The sequence below is a fragment of the Rattus norvegicus genome, chromosome 9, assembly GCF_021556685.1.
Source record: "Rattus norvegicus strain SHRSP/BbbUtx chromosome 9, alternate assembly SHRSP_T2T, whole genome shotgun sequence".
Taxonomy (NCBI): domain Eukaryota; kingdom Metazoa; phylum Chordata; class Mammalia; order Rodentia; family Muridae; genus Rattus; species Rattus norvegicus.
Window position 1 is genome coordinate 11,150,014 of NC_141542.1, and position 15,909 is coordinate 11,165,922.

The 15,909-nt window shown below is 38.9% G+C and overlaps 1 protein-coding gene across 1 annotated transcript in view; it reads left to right on the forward strand.

Moving 5' to 3' along the window:
• Kcnh8 (potassium voltage-gated channel subfamily H member 8) overlaps positions 1-15,909 on the forward strand; it is a 426,523-nt gene that overhangs the window by 170,074 nt on the left and 240,540 nt on the right. The window contains 1 exon segment of the mRNA NM_145095.2: positions 14,369-14,500. Coding sequence (NP_659563.1) covers positions 14,369-14,500 — 132 coding nt within the window.

Consider the following 15,909-nt stretch of genomic DNA (forward strand, 5'->3'; position numbering starts at 1 on the left):
TAATTACTTATTTATAGAATAGGGAGTCAAGGAGTCGTCTGAGCCACTTCATTTCAATGTTTACTTCCTCATTTCCAATTTTCATGAGACGTTTGTGTTTCTCACATAGTACTTGCTTTCTGTCTTTCCTATACTATGTTGTCCAACCTTGAAAGCACTGATTCGAATGAAATGGTAGGTTTTTATATACCCTAGCTTATTTTACGAAACATACAAATAATAGATGATATTTCCCTTTTAAGTATCAGAAGTAGATTTCTCATTTCCTTGGTAAATATTCTTTGTTGTTGTTGTTGTTTTTAGGGTACAAAGAAGCTCCCTGTGTATTGATAACGTATCCATGACCTTGAAGGTCAAGATCTGAGGCCCAGCCTCAGCTTTTATAGTGACTAACATTTTGAGAATGGCCACCTTACTGAAGCCCTCTGAGTCCCATTTCTTTATCTCTCAGGTCTCTTCTAACTCCAACTCAGATGACTTTTCATATTTCACCACAGATTAAGTATTCATAAGTTCAATGTTCTCTGGAGTGTTTGCATGACCTACATTTTCTTCCCTAAGAAGAAGAAAACACAATCATAAAATATTTCACCTGTGTAAAAGATAGAGCCAATAACAGCCAATATTCAGCTTACGCTACCACAGACTTTCAAAACTACTAATATTGAGCCAGAATTGTGCTCAGTTGACATTTTCCATGACTAAAAATGCAGCTTACTTCCTATAGCTCTTTGATGCAGTATGAAGCTGTTTGTCAGTTATAAAAAGAATGCCTAAGAATTCTTAGCAATTAAGCAGAGACCCCAAAGCCTGGATACGAGCAGTGTATCTTCATCCAACTCTCTTCTTCTAACTGCATCTCTTTTAACTGCGTCTTTTGTAAATAAAATAAATTCGCTCTGATCATTATATACAGAATGCTAACATATTGGATCATATAACATAACCTGTAGATGTGAGGAAAGTAAGGAAAAAGTAATAAAGAGGCCAGATGCTGGGGGGAGTAAGCCGCAGAAACAGTATGAAGGTTCAGTAGCCTCCACAGTTGAATGAGTCTGAAACTTCTGCTGGTCTTTTGGAGGAGGAAGAACAATCCAACATAGATGCTTTGCACATACTTTCAGGCTCATACAGATTCCCAGGTTCCATGTTTCTACCAAAGCTGCATGTATGGAGGGAGATGGGTTTAATGACACTTAGAAGTACTGTGGAGGAAGGTAAGCAGGGATGAGATTCTGACAAAAATTAGAGGTGTCACCCATACTAAGATTGGGACTGTAGTGGTTTGACATTTCCAGTTACTGTGCTTTAATTCACGTCCTTCTATTGGCACAGAGAACAAGCTCCCCAGGGACTATTGCTGGCACTGATGGCAGTGAGTGAAGTGGGGTGCTAGTGTAGGCTCGTGCATCAGACTATAGCTCTTAAAGGGTCAGCCCGACATCTTAGAATTACTTTGTAACCAATGACTATTATCCATTTTTTCTTCCACCCTTCTTTCTCATTTGACTTCAAAACCACATTCAGTCTCCACAAGGACCTGGAATGGCACAGCAGTGACTTATGTGCAAAAGCAATGCTAAGTTGCACGTTTGCGAACACTTCCATAAGGGTTATTGACAGGGCCTGGCAGAATAGCTTCATGGTATGTTTGTTCTGCAAGTATGGACACCTAAGGTTGAAACTGCAATCCTTCCCCTAACAACAACTGGTCATGGCCGAGCATTCTTGTAGGCAGCATCGATGATTGGAGCTTGGTGGATGCTGAGAGCTTGCTGGTCAGGCTGCCTCGCTGAAAACAACTAGCTTCTCCAGGGAAGGACTGTCTTTCAAGTCAATAGGCAGAGTGATAGAGATAGACTTCTGATACCCTGCTTGGGTTTCTACACACGAGCACTCATGTGAATGCACTACACAGAGACAAACACTACACATACCATACACACATACAGACACCCCACACACATACATACACATACAGAGAAAACGATTTATTACACATTCTTACATATTCCCATGTGTCTTATCTTGTCATCTTGCCCTATTCTTTACACTGTAGCATTAGGACCCTCTTAATAGAATAAAAATATATAATTTTTATTGTGGTGGCTTAAATAGGAATGGCCATAGACAGATATATTTGAATGCTTTGCCATTGGCACCATTAGGCGATGGGGCCTTGTTAGAGCTTGTGGAGCCTTATTGGAGTTTCTGTGTCCTTTCTGAAGAAAGCGTGTTACTTACTGTAAAGGTGGGGCTCAAAGTCTCATACACTCAAGCTAGCCCTAGTGTGGCAGTCTCATTATGATACCTGAGGATCAACACGTAGAACTCTCGGCTCCTTCTCCAGCACCATGTCTACCTGCATTCTGCCATGCTTCCCACCGTGATGATAACGGACCAAACCTCTGAACCTGTAAGCCAGCCCCAATTAAATAGTTTTCTTTATAAGAGTTGCCATGGTCATAGTATCTCCTCACAGCAACAGAAACCCTAAGAGACTCATATCTGCACCAGGGCTCTATTCTCTTGTTTGCCATGCTGCATTTTTGCAGACATTATGCCTGTTTATTGGGCACCAACAGTTGTTTGTTCTGACAAAACGGTAGATTCCCCCACCAAAGCTTTGTGCAATTGAAGAGGGTTAATTTAATCCTCCGATATTTATTTAAGTCAAAAATCTTACTCAGAGGACCTTCAAGTTTGGTGAAGTCTTACACCATTTCCTTAAAGTCAAGCATTAAGAGAATGAGTCCATTTCACTGGCTTGTTCTCAGTTGCGAAAGCAAATGCGTAAAGAATTTTCCTTTCACTCATGGCTATCAGTGACATCTGAGCCTTTATCCAGGGCATCACCACTGAGACAGGCCTATAGCTCCAGTGTGGACCGGAGCTTCTTTCCCTGTCACTTCAGTCTTAGGAGTTTCGGAGTGCAGCTGTTCTACTACCTCCTCAAATGCAGAAATTTAGGCTTTAAAACTATGTGTACCTTAATAAAGGATATCCCTAAACTAAAATAGCAAACATTTCACACAAAGAATGCACATACTTCTTCTGAGGCTGAACATAGAATTTGTGGATAGTACAGAGACTTTTCTTTTCCTCTTACGGTGCGACATTTTTAAACGTATCTATTTTATTTTAAAGAAAAGAGGTATAGCTGGATCCTCAGGCAGTTGCCCCAACATATAAAAAAGACACGTGCTCCACTATGTTCATTGCAGCCTTATTTATAATAGCCAGAAGCTGGAAAGAACCCAGATGCCCTTCAACAGAGGAATGGATACAGAAAATGTGGTACATCTACACAATGGAATATTACTCAGCTATCAAAAACAACAACTTTATGAAATTCGTAGGCAAATGGATGGAACTGGAAAACATCATCCTGAGTGAGCTAACCCAATCACAGAAAGACATACATGGTATGCACTCATTGATAAGTGGCTATTAGCCCAAATGCTTGAATTACCCTAGATACCTAGAACAAATGAAACTCAAGACGGATGATCAAAATGTGAATGCTTCACTCCTTCTTTAAAAGGGGAACAAGAATACCCATGGCAGGGAAGAGAGAGGCAAAGATTAAAACAGAGACAGAAGGAACACCCATTCAGAGCCTGCCCCACATGTGGCCCATACATATACAGCCACCCAATTAGACAAGATGGATGAAGCAAAGAAGTGCAGGCTGACAGGAGCCGGATGTAGATCGCTCCTGAGAGACACAGCCATAATACAGCAAATACAGAGGCGAATGCCAGCAGCAAACCACTGAACTGAGAATAGGACCCCCGTTGAAGGAATCAGAGAAAGAACTGGAAGAGCTTGAAGGGGCTCGAGACCCCATATGTACAACAATGCTAAGCAACCAGAGCTTCCAGGGACTAAGCCACTACCTAAAGACTATACATGGACTGACCCTGGACTCTGACCCCATAGGTAGCAATGAATATCCTAGTAAGAGCACCAGTGGAAGGAGAAGCCCTGGGTCCTGCTAAGACTGAACCCCCAGTGAACTAGACTGTTGGGGGGAGGGCGGCAAGGGGGGGAGGGTTGGGAGGGGAACACCCATAAGGAAGAGGAGGGGGGAGGGGGATGTTTGCCCGGATACCGGGAAAGGGAATAACACTCGAAATGTATATAAGAAATACTCAAGTTAATAAAAAAAAAAAAAGAAAAAAGAAAAGAAAAAAAAGAAAAGAGAATGAGATGGAAATGAAGTAGGTTACTTAAAGTGTTATTAGTGTTATTCATGAAGTAGAATAGTTATCATGAGAGCATGATAAAGTAAACGTGCAAATTCTCACTTTTTGGTACTTACTGGCTCTGTTGCTCTAAGGAATAGTGTACATGTCAACCTCCGCAATTGTGGTAAGATTCAGTTAGAACTGGCTTGTGAGAAGTGAAGCCAGGACTTATGTAATGCATGTGGCCAAGTACTGAGGATGTGGCACAAGCTTTGTAAGTAACTCTACAGACACTTCGATGTATTGTAAATCCAGCTTTCCTTGTGATTCATTCTGAATGCGTGTTTAAAAGTACTTAACCCTGAATCATCTTCGGTTTTAAGCACGCAGCAGCTCTGTTGATCTACAGTTTGGAAAATGTTCTGTGGAATAAGGGTGCTGGAATTCTTGACTGAAGAAGCATGTGGAGGGGGATTGATTTAGATTTCATGTTCCTCAACTTTTTCTGCTTCTAACCATTAGAATTGTTAAGAGATGGCTATACATACTCCTTACAAAGGAACAAACCTTTTATTGTTGCTATTGTTTCTTATTTAAGGGCAAAGGAAATTTGGAGTAAAACAAAAGCAAATAAACAAACAAAATAAGCCCTTAGCACATTCAAATCTGGCCAACATCATTAAGTCTTCCTTCCTTCTTTCCTTCCTTCCTTCCTTCCTTCCTTCCTTCCTTCCTTCCTTTTCCTCCTTCTTTCCTTTCTTCCTTTCCTTGTTCTCCTTTCTCCTTTTCCAAATATCTTGAGTGAAAAGAAAACTTTTCTCAAAGTTTGACAAGGCATGTGTTTTAACTTCTGAACCTTTGAAGAGCATTGTAAGAGATGGCCTCCGCAGAGATGGGGTGCAATTGTCTTGGTGATCCCCTTTTGAACTTTTTTTCATCTCTTTCTTTAACCTCTAAAACATCCAGAATTTCTTTATATAAATTCTTTTTTCCACTTTTTTATTTTTTCTCCCATATATTACATCCTCACTGCAGTTTCCCTTCCCCTCCCCAAGACTGCATTGTACTAAGTTTCTATTCACTCCCAAATGGTCCCCCAATTCCAATTGTTTCTCCTAATATTCTCTCCCGCTACCACCCCAACTTGACCTAACCCGTTTTCATCCCCATTTGTCCCAAGTCCTCCTAAATAATCTATTTCCCCTTCCCAAGTAGATATTTTTGTGCTTCTTTAAGGACTTCGTGTTATTTAACCTCTCTGGGTCTGTGGATTGTAGCATAATTATATTTTAATTTATAGTTAATATGAGCTTATTAACTGAATATATACCATGTTTGCCGTTTTGGATCTGGGTCACCTCACTCAGGATGAGATTGTTTTTTCTAGTTCCATCCATTTGCCAGCAAATTTCATGTCATTTTTCAAAGCAGCTGAGTAATACTCCATTGTGTAAATGTATCACATTTTTTAAAAAATCCATTTTTCAGTTGAGGAACATCTAGAATGTATACAGCTTTGTTATAAATAAAGCTGCCATAATAATAGTTGAGCAAGTGTTCTTGAAGTAAGACGGAGCATCCTTTGAGTATATGTCCAGGAGTGGTGAATCTGAGTCTTGAGGTAGATCATGTCCCAGTTTTCTGAGAAAGCACATAGAGATTTCTGAAGTGACTGTACAAGTTGGCCCTTCTAGCAACAATGAAGGAGTGTTTCCCTGATCTACATTCTCAGCAGCAGAAATGGTTGCTTGAGTTTTTCTTATCTTAGCCATTCAAACAGGTATAAGTAACATGGCATCTCAAGATTACTTTGATTTGCATTTCCTTAATGGCTAAGGATATTAACATTTCTTTAAGTGTTTTTTGACCACTCAAGTTTCCTCTGTTGAGAATTCTCTATTTAGGTCTATACTACTCCAATTTTAAATTCTATTATTTAGTTTGTTGATGCCTAGTTTCTCCAGTTTTTATACTTTTTTATTTTTAAAATATCTAATTCTCATTAATATTTGTGTTTTTATAAAACATAAATATTTTATATTTTATTAATTATATAATATTAATTTATGTATTTATGTTTATGTTTTTATTAATATATAATATTAATATTTATGTATTTACTTTACATCTCATCAGAGCTTCCCCTCCCTCCTTTCCTTTCGTTTTCAAAAGAGCTGAAGAGGAATCTACTTTCTCTTTACTTTTTCAAGCTTGTACGCATTATTTATATTCCTTAGCTCATGCTGCTTCCCTCCACTGCTTTTTTCCAATTCCTTTATTTTAAAGACAGGTTCTCACTACATAGTCCTGAATGGCTTCAAACTCACAGAAATCTGCCTACTTCTGCCTCCCAAGTACTGGTATCAAAGGTGTGTACCACCATGCCCAGTTTGCTGGAGGTCAGCATGTAGAAGAATACAAATTGCATCTTTGTCTTTAAAAACTCCTGTGGAAGCTGGGCCAAAGGCCCTGGGTTTGTCCCCTCTCTACATTGTAACTTCAAGTTTGAACCACATGAGTCTGGCCCACATGAGATGCTATTTCTTTCTTTTCTTAAACGCTTCATTTTTTATTGGATATTTTTATTTACATTTCAAATGTTATTACCATTCCCAGTATCCTGTCCATAATTCCCCTATCCTATCCCCCTCCACTTTTTCTATAAGGGTGTTCCTCAACCAACCATCTACCCCTTCCCAGATCCCCATCCTGTCATTCTTTTATACTAGGGGGGTTCGAACCTTGGCAGGACCAAGGGCTTCCCCTTCCATTGATGTCCAGCAAGGCCTTCCTCTGCTACATGTGCAGCTAGAGCCCAGGGTCAGTCCATGTAGTCTTTGGGTAGTGATTTAGTCCCTGGAAGCTCTGGTTTGTTGGCATTGTTGTTCTTACGGGGTTGCAAGCCTCTTCAGCTCTTACAGTCCTTTTTCTAATTCCTCCAACAGGGGACACATGACACATGTGGGGCAGGCTCTGAATGGCCATTCCTTCAGTCTCTGCTCCAAACTTTGCCTCCATATACTCTCCTGTGAATATTTTTGTCCCTGCTTTTAAGAAGGAGTGAAGAAGCATCTGCACATTGGTCATTCTTCTTGAGCTTCGTGTGGTCTGTGTATTGTATATTGGGTGATTCGAGATGTTGGGCTAATATGCACTTATCAGTGAGTGCATACCATGTGTGTTTTTTGGTGATTGGGGTACCTCACTCAGGATGATATTTTCTAGTTCAATCCATTTGCCTATGAATTTCATGAAGTCATTGTTTTTGATAGCTGAGTAGTACTCCATTGTGTAGATGTACCACATTTTCTGTATCCATTCCTCTGTTGAGGGGCATCTAGGTTTTTTTCAGTTTCTGGCTATTATAAATAAGGCTGCTATGAACATAGTGGAGCATGTGTCTTTGTTGTATGTTGGATCCCAGGAGATATATAACTGGGTCCACAGGTAGTGGAATGACCAATTTTCTGAGAAAACTCCAGACTGATTTCTAGAGTGGCTGTACCAGTTTGCAATCCCACCAACAATGGAGGAGTGTTCCTCTTTCTCCACATCCTCGCCAGCATCTGTTGTCCTCTGAGTATTTTATCTCAGCTATTCTGACTGGTGTGAGGTGAAATATCAGGGTTGTTTTGATTTGCATTTCCCTGATGATTAAGGATGTTGAGCATTTCTTTAGGTACGTCTCAGCCGTTGGATATTTCTAAGCTGAGAATTCTTTGTTTAGTTCTGTACCCCATGTTTTAATCAGGTTACTTGGCTCTCTGGAGTCTAAGTTGTTGAGTTCTTTGTGTATTTTGGATATTAACCCTCTATCAGATGTAGGATTGGTAAAGATCTTTTCCCAATCTGTTGGTTGCTTTTTTGTCCTAACAACGGTGTCCTTTGCCTTACAGAAGCTTTGCAGTTTTATGAGATCCCATTTGTCAATTCTTGATCTTAGAGCATAAGCCATTAGTGTTTTGTTCAGAAAATTTTCCCCAGTGCCCATGTGATGAGGATTCTTCCCCACTTTTTCTTCTATTAGTTTGAGTGTTTCTGGTTTGATGTCTTTAATGCAATTGAACTTAAGCTTTGTACAGGGGGAAAAATGGATCAATTTGCATTCTTCTACATGTTGACCTCCAGTTGAACCAGCACCATTTGTTGAAAATGCTATCTTTTTTTCCATTTTAAGGTTTTAGCACCTTTCTCAAAAATAAAGTTGCCATAGGTGTGTGCGTTCCTTTCTGTGTCTTCAATTTTATTCCACTGATTTACCTGCCTGTCTCTGTACCAATACCATACAGTTTTTATGACTATTGCTCTGTAATACAGCTTGAGGTCAGGGACAGTGATTCCCCCAGAAGTTCGTCTATTGTTGCGGATAGTTTTCGATATCATGGGCTTTTTGTTATTCCAAATGAAGTTGCAAATTTCTCTTTCTAACTCTCTGAAGAATAGAGTTGGAATTTTGGTGGGGATTGCATTGAATCTGTAGATCGCTTTTGGTTAAATGGACATTTTTACTATATTAATCCTGCCAATCCATGAACATGGGAGGGCTTTCCATCTTCTGAGATCTTCTTCAATTTCTTTCTTCAGAGACTTGAAGTTCTTTTTTTTTTTAATCTTTATTAACTTGAGTATTTTTTATTTACATTTCGATTGTTATTCCCTTTCCCGGTTTCTGGGCCAACATCCCCCTAGCCCCTCCCCCTCCCCTTCTATATGGGCTTCCCCTCTGCATCCTCCCCCCATTACCACCCTCCCCCCAACAATCAAGTTCTTATCATACAAATCTTTCACTTGCTTGGTTAAAGTCACACTGAGGTATTTTATGTTATTTGAGACTATTGTGAAGGGTGTCATTTCCCTAATTTCTTTCCCAGCCTGTTTATCCTTTGAGTAGAGGAAGGCTACTGATTTGTTTGAACTGGTGGAACTTTTGGGGTCACTTAAATATACTAGTATATCATCAGCAAATAGTGATATTTTGATTTCTTCCCTTCCAATTTGTATCCCTTTGACCTCCTTTAGTTGTCTGATTGCTCTGGCTAGGACTTTGAGTGCTATATTGAATAAGTATGGAGAGAATGGGCAGCCTTGTCTAGTCCCTGAATTCAGTGGGATTGCTTCAAGTTTCTCTCCATTTAGTTTAATGTTAGTTACTTGTTTGCTCTATATTGCTTTTACTATGTTTAGGTACAGACCTGAATTCCTGATCTTTCCATGACTTTTATCATGAAGCGGTGTTGAATTTTTCAAACGCTTTCTCAGCATCTAATGGGATGATAATGTGGTTTTTTTAGTTTGTTTATACAGTGGATTATGTTGATAGGTTTACATACATATAAACTACCTCTGCATCCCTGGGATGAAGCCTATCTTTTTAATGTGTTCTTGGATTTGGTTTGCAAGAACTTTATTGAGTATTTTTCATTGATATTTATAAGGGAGATTGGTCTGAAGTTCTCATTCTTTGTTGGGTCTTGTGTGGTTTAGATATTAGAGTAGTTGTGGTTTCATAGAAGAAATTTAGTAGTTTCCATCTGTTTCTAATTTGTGGACTAGTTTGGACAGTATTGCTATGAGGTCTTCTATGAATGTGAATAGAAGAGTTTGTGGCGGGGTTGGTATCCCTGTCCCTCCATTGGATCTTGCCTTGTTACAGAAGGTGCTCCTTTCCTCTTCCATATTCTCTATTTCTAGGAGTCTTGGCTAAATCCATCCTCATAGAGTCCTAGTAATTTCCATTGCCCTAGACTTCTTTGTAGCTCATCCCAAGGAAAACCCCAACCGTGGATTTCAACTCTGTTTCCCAGTTCTTTTACTCCAAAGCTTCTGTAAGACAAAGGACAATATCTAAAGGACAGCAAGGGATGTTTTTGGTTTTTTGGTTTTGTTTTATTTTGTTTTTGTTTTGTATTTTGTATATCAGCTCTCTGTCAGATGTGCAGTTGATCACGATCTTTTCCCATTCTATGGGCTGCTGTTTTGTCCTATTGACAGTGTCCTTTACAAAAGATTCTCAATTTCTGCGGTCCCATTTATAAATTGTCGGTTTTAGTGCCTGAATTGTCAGTGCTCTGTTTAGGAATTCATCTTGTATGCCAATGAGCTCAAGAAAATGCCCTACTTTGTCTCCTATCAAGTTCAGTATATTTGTTTTTGTGTTGATGCCTTTGACGCAGTTGGACTTGAGTTTTGTACAAGGTAATAAATATGGAGTTATTGACATTGTTCTACTCACCAGCATCTAGTTGTTTAAAATGCTCTCTTTTTCCCATTGTATATTTCTGGCTTCTTTATCAAAAATCAAGTGTCCGTAGGTCTGTGGATTTACATTTGAGTCTTTGATTTGATGCCATTGATTCAATGTCTGTTTTTATACCATTATCATATGGTTTTCAACGCTATTGCTCTATAGTACAGCTTGCAGGCATGGGGATATCTCCAGACAGATTTTTTTGTATAGGATGTGATACTGATGCTGTTAACACTCAAGATATTGTATATATCATTACAATAAGAAAAAACACTTAGTCATTATTAAATTCTATTCAAGATTTTACTTAAAATAGAAACAAAGGAGTGGGCATTGTTCATGTTCTACTCTGATGTATTGTATTATATTGCACAACTAAAATATTTTTCAATATGACTGTACAGATCAAAGTGAACAAAACCACTCATGTCTCAATAGTCTTTATAATTATACCTGTGTGGATGAAATAGTTACATATAGCCATATGCTTAGAACTTTATCCTTAATTTTTCTTTCTGCTAAATATTATCTTCTAGAGTGTGTATTTGCCTGAATAGTACAGAATATTTGCCCCCTTCAGCCTCAGAGAGAAAAAGACTTATTTAAGCTCACAGCTTAGAGAAGGCAGAATGTCTAGTTTCTGGGTTTGTGGCAGGGTAGAGCAAAATGACCCTGTTTATCACCCACAGTGACCCACACCCTCTAACTATGGTCACCTAAAGTTTCCAGAACCTCACAAAATAACACCACTACTCAGGGACCGAATATTAAGCACAGGACTTCCAAAGGGTATTCGATATTCATACCATGATGGGGTTTACAGAACACACACGATGAGTTCTCTCATAACAAGCTGAAGTCTCTTTTACACATGTGTTTCTACAGTAACTATTTATTCATTTCTAAAATATACTTTACCATAGAAGGTATAAATTCTACTTTCCTCTGTCAATTGTATTTATACTTGGAAATTCAATGTATTATTAACTGAAATCCTGGCAGAGCCTTGTTTATTTTGGCATTTCCGACCTACATGGCAATTACTGTTGCTATATGCAGCCAGAGTTAAAATTGACACAAGGTTTGTGCTTTCTAACCCTCTTCTTAAGAAGCACTTGTGTCTTTGAATAAAGGCCGAGTGACTTGGTAACTCCCAACATTGGCCTAGAGAGTGAATGAGTCGGGCATGGTTCACCTGCTGTAAAGAAGTTGCCCACGGTTCATTTTTTCTCCAAGTAGAGGAGGAAAATCCACACTCTAGAACAGACTCAACTGACGGGAGCTACAGGAGAAAGAAGACACTGTCATAGAGCTGTTGCAGAGAATATAGCAGAGAGATGTACACAAGAACAAAAAAAAAGGAGAAGAGGGTTGACTAAGTGTCAAGGGTGTTGCCTGCTAGCTTTGACATCCTTGGTGTTCTGCAGGAAACAGTTGGAATATACTTTGTCCTCTAACTTTGCAGGCACATGAAGTTTCTTACTGGATTTGAAAGATGTCGAAGATCATGTGTTGTAATTTGAAAGAAAAATTACAAAGTAGACTCTATAGTCTCCCAAATACAAAATGATGGCTATGCCCGGAGAGATCATTAGACACAGTGACAGTTGACAGCTATTGTCCTAGCTTTCAACTCATCTCGAGATTTGGTTCTTTCTTTAACCTGTAGTCGCACTTATACAAAGGTTCCATGGAGGTAGTAATGGTGTCTGTCTAAGTGCCTCCATAAATGTGACTTCTAAGATAATTTATAGGCTCTGTCATGATGTGTGGCATTTTTGCATGGTAATTGGCAGGAAAATGTGAGCCAGTTATCCTATTCATATCTTCTCCACATTCTACTATTACTTTCTTTTAAAAAAAACTATTTTTATTTATATGTACGTATTATGTGCACATGAGTGGGGTACCCATGAAAGCCAAGAAAGAGATTCAGATACCTTGGAATTGGAGTGATAGGTGGACATGAGCCACCAAAAATAGGTTCTTGGAGCCAAACACCTGCACACTGCCAAGAGTAGGAAGCTATCTTAACTATCTCTCTCAAGGCCCAGAAACTGTTACTTTCTCTAGGATCTGACTCTATAATCTAATGTCTTTTTGTGTTTCTTTATAGCTACCACATTGATTAAAAAAAATGCTCACCTTGAAATGGTGGTATTCTAGTTTGCTTAATAAAATAGCATAGTCTAAGAAAAAATTAAATGCCTATGTTTAAGTATCTAAGCCTTCTGCAAAATTCATTGAGTATAATGGCCTCTAATGAGAGGGTTCTTTTATTCCCAAGTAGAATTAAATTCAATTATTGTTTATATTACTAACTTTTCTGTTGCTATATTAGAATATCCTGGGGGAAAAACAAACAAATGAAACAAAACAAAACAACAACAACAACAAAACAGCTTTGTGGAACAAAGGCTTATTTTGTCTTATAGGAGTGTAGGACTAACCCAGTAACCAGGAGTCAAAGAGATCAATTTCATCTGCACACTGATAGGACTGGAACAGGGAAAGCGAAAGGCAGAGGGGGAAGTGAGGAGAGAAAGTGGAGGGTAGGATATAGAGAGGGAGTTGGAAGAGACAGGAAATGGAGTCAAAACCCCAACATCCATGCTCTCATCCATGCTGAGTGTCTCTTCTAGCAAAACTCTACCCTCTACAGCTTCCATAGGATGTCTAAAAGCCACCATAAGCTGGACACTAAGTCTTCAACCACATTCACCTTTGGGGACATTTCACAACAGATCACAACATTGCTTTTCAAAGATATATTAGATATAGCACATGTAAAAACTAAACAATATAGATATCGTAAAATAAAACTTAACCAGAGTGGGAGAGCCCCCTGTGTTGTGTGTTCCTTAGTCACTCTTCCCTTTTGTTCAACCACTAACTCAACCTTTGACCCATTGTCTTTGTCACTGTTCTATTTCTGTGAAGAGACGCCATGGCCAAGGCAACAACTGTAAGACAAAGCATTTAACTGGGGCTTTGATCATAGTTTGAGAAATTATCCATTATTTTTATGGAGAGGGGCATGGCTCTCTGCATGCTGGTGCTGTAGGTAGAGAGTACAACACTGGGCCATGTGTGAGCTTTTGAAACCTCAAAGCCCACCCCTAGTGACACAGACAACTTCAAGTTTTCTCTCATATTGCCACTCTCCAATGACTAAATATTCAAATATGAGCATTCAATTATGGACCTGTAGAGACCATTCTTATTTAAGCCATCATGCCCATCAATTAGTCCTGTTATTTCTTTTTACTTACTGTAAATGAATTCACTCTACCCATGTGTAACTGGCTATTTTGACTTAGCATCATTTTAGAAAACTCAATGCATTATAAATAAGCCACTCACAATGATGTATAATGTTGTATTATATATAAATGTCTCTAACACTGAAGAGTTGTTAATATAGCCATATTAGTGTTGTAAATTTAAAACCATCCAGTCATGGATGAGAGTGTAAAGGTTTGGCATTATCTCTCAAGTTGGTGGTTTCCATTTTTCTTATGGAATCCTTTCTCTTGGGCAATAATTGCTTTAAATAGACTATGTAAGCCTCTAGTAAGCTCACACCAAACAAAATTCTCCATTCAAGAGCCACTAAGGCACTACAGGGCCACCTCTCACCAAGAGGTATGCTTTGACACCAAGATCAAACATGTGGCTTGAGTGACAGAATCAGAAGGGCCTCAACACAGGCAGATGCATCTGCCCTAAATCTCACTTATCTTCTAGAAAGTGGCTTATCTGCAAATCAAGTAGTAGGAGTGTAGGCTTGATATTCATGATCTGAAAGCTGACATTCTTAAGACATCAGATTGAAAGATAGATGGAAATGGGAAAGACTGTATTTTGGTTCCCAACTGGACTTACAGAGCTGAATCAAGAGGCTGACTTGTATTTTTTATCACCTTTGCAGGGGCTCCATTTTGGTGCCTGTTGGATATCGTTCCTATAAAGAATGAGAAAGGAGATGTGGTCCTTTTCCTGGCCTCATTCAAAGATATAACAGACACGAAAGTGAAGATTACTTCAGAAGATAAAAAAGAAGGTGCGTATGGTTATTATAAAACAGGGCCATTCACTCAAAAATTTGGAAAACAAAAAAGTTGACCTTTGGATACTCCTAGTCAATATTTGGAGTATATTTAAAAATCATGGAGTCGTGCATTTACAATCTCATGTTTGTAGTGACCACTTGACAGGAATGAAAAGTTTGTATACCTCTGTGACTCACATGAGGAAAAAAATAGCATCAAAATATGTTTCAACCATCTTCACTTCATCAGGAAATAGAGCCATTTACTGCATGAATGGCTTTAAAGTGATGGGATTAAATACATGGAAGTGTGGATGTTATTTAGTGTATAGTAAAGGTGCAGTGTCATGGTTGTTAGATGAAATGTTACTGACAGCCATGTACCCTGTACCATGTAGCATGTGCTATACCATATGGACAGCTTATTTATTGTGGCAAATGACCTTGTCACACCCCTTTAAAAGCCTCTAAGAGCTTATGTTATTAACCTTCTGCCCTTTAGCTTCTTATTAAGAAAGTGCTTGGATTTCAAGTTCTCTAACAAAAGTCAACAGTGAGAAAATCCTCCTATGGTTATAAGCGGAAAGGAAGTCTAGTAAGGAGAGGAAAAGACACTGCTCTGTGTAAGTTACTGTGTGCTAAGTTGTTCATTAGAATCATCCGCTTGATATTTGAACCCTAACTTTTAGGAATAAACTCCACTTTTAAATGTGGGTATGGGGGTTGGGGATTTAGCTCAGTGGTAGAGCGCTTGCCTAGCAAGCGCAAGGCCCTGGGTTCTGTCCCCAGCTCCGAAAAAAGGAAAGAAGAAAAAAAAATGTGGGTATGAATGCTTCTTATACCGTGTCTCATGAAATAACAATCCAAGAGAAGGGAGACTGAGTTTGGTTTTAGAAAGTGCTAAAAATATCTCTTAATAAGGTGTGGCCCACTCAAGCTTATCTGCAACATGGCAGTTCATCTAAGTGATATAAATTGGTATTGATTAGTTATTTCACCACAGAAGTTTATTTGATGACTTCATCTAAAAACAGCAAAGTGTGTGTTACTCTTGTTTGAACAAGTACTTGAATCGTTAATTGTTACATTGCTGGGGACTTATTTGGAATGCAGGAGATCATACTTTATAGAAAGTGCTACTGGGTGTAGAGTGCAGTGGGGATAAACCGTCAGCTACAGCACTGTGGACTGTTTGAACCCATGACAGTGATCCGGTACACACATCTAGTGTGCGTGTGATGAGGAGTGGGGGTGGGGAAGGCCTGACTTGGGGGTCAGCAGAAACCTTCCATTCATAAAACAAAGTATAAAACTCACATGTCTTTGTCCATGTCTATAACTGTATCTGGAGAATTGAACAGGAAATTCTGTTTACTCTATTTCCTATCTATAAAATGTGTTTAATATAAAATTTGAGCCCG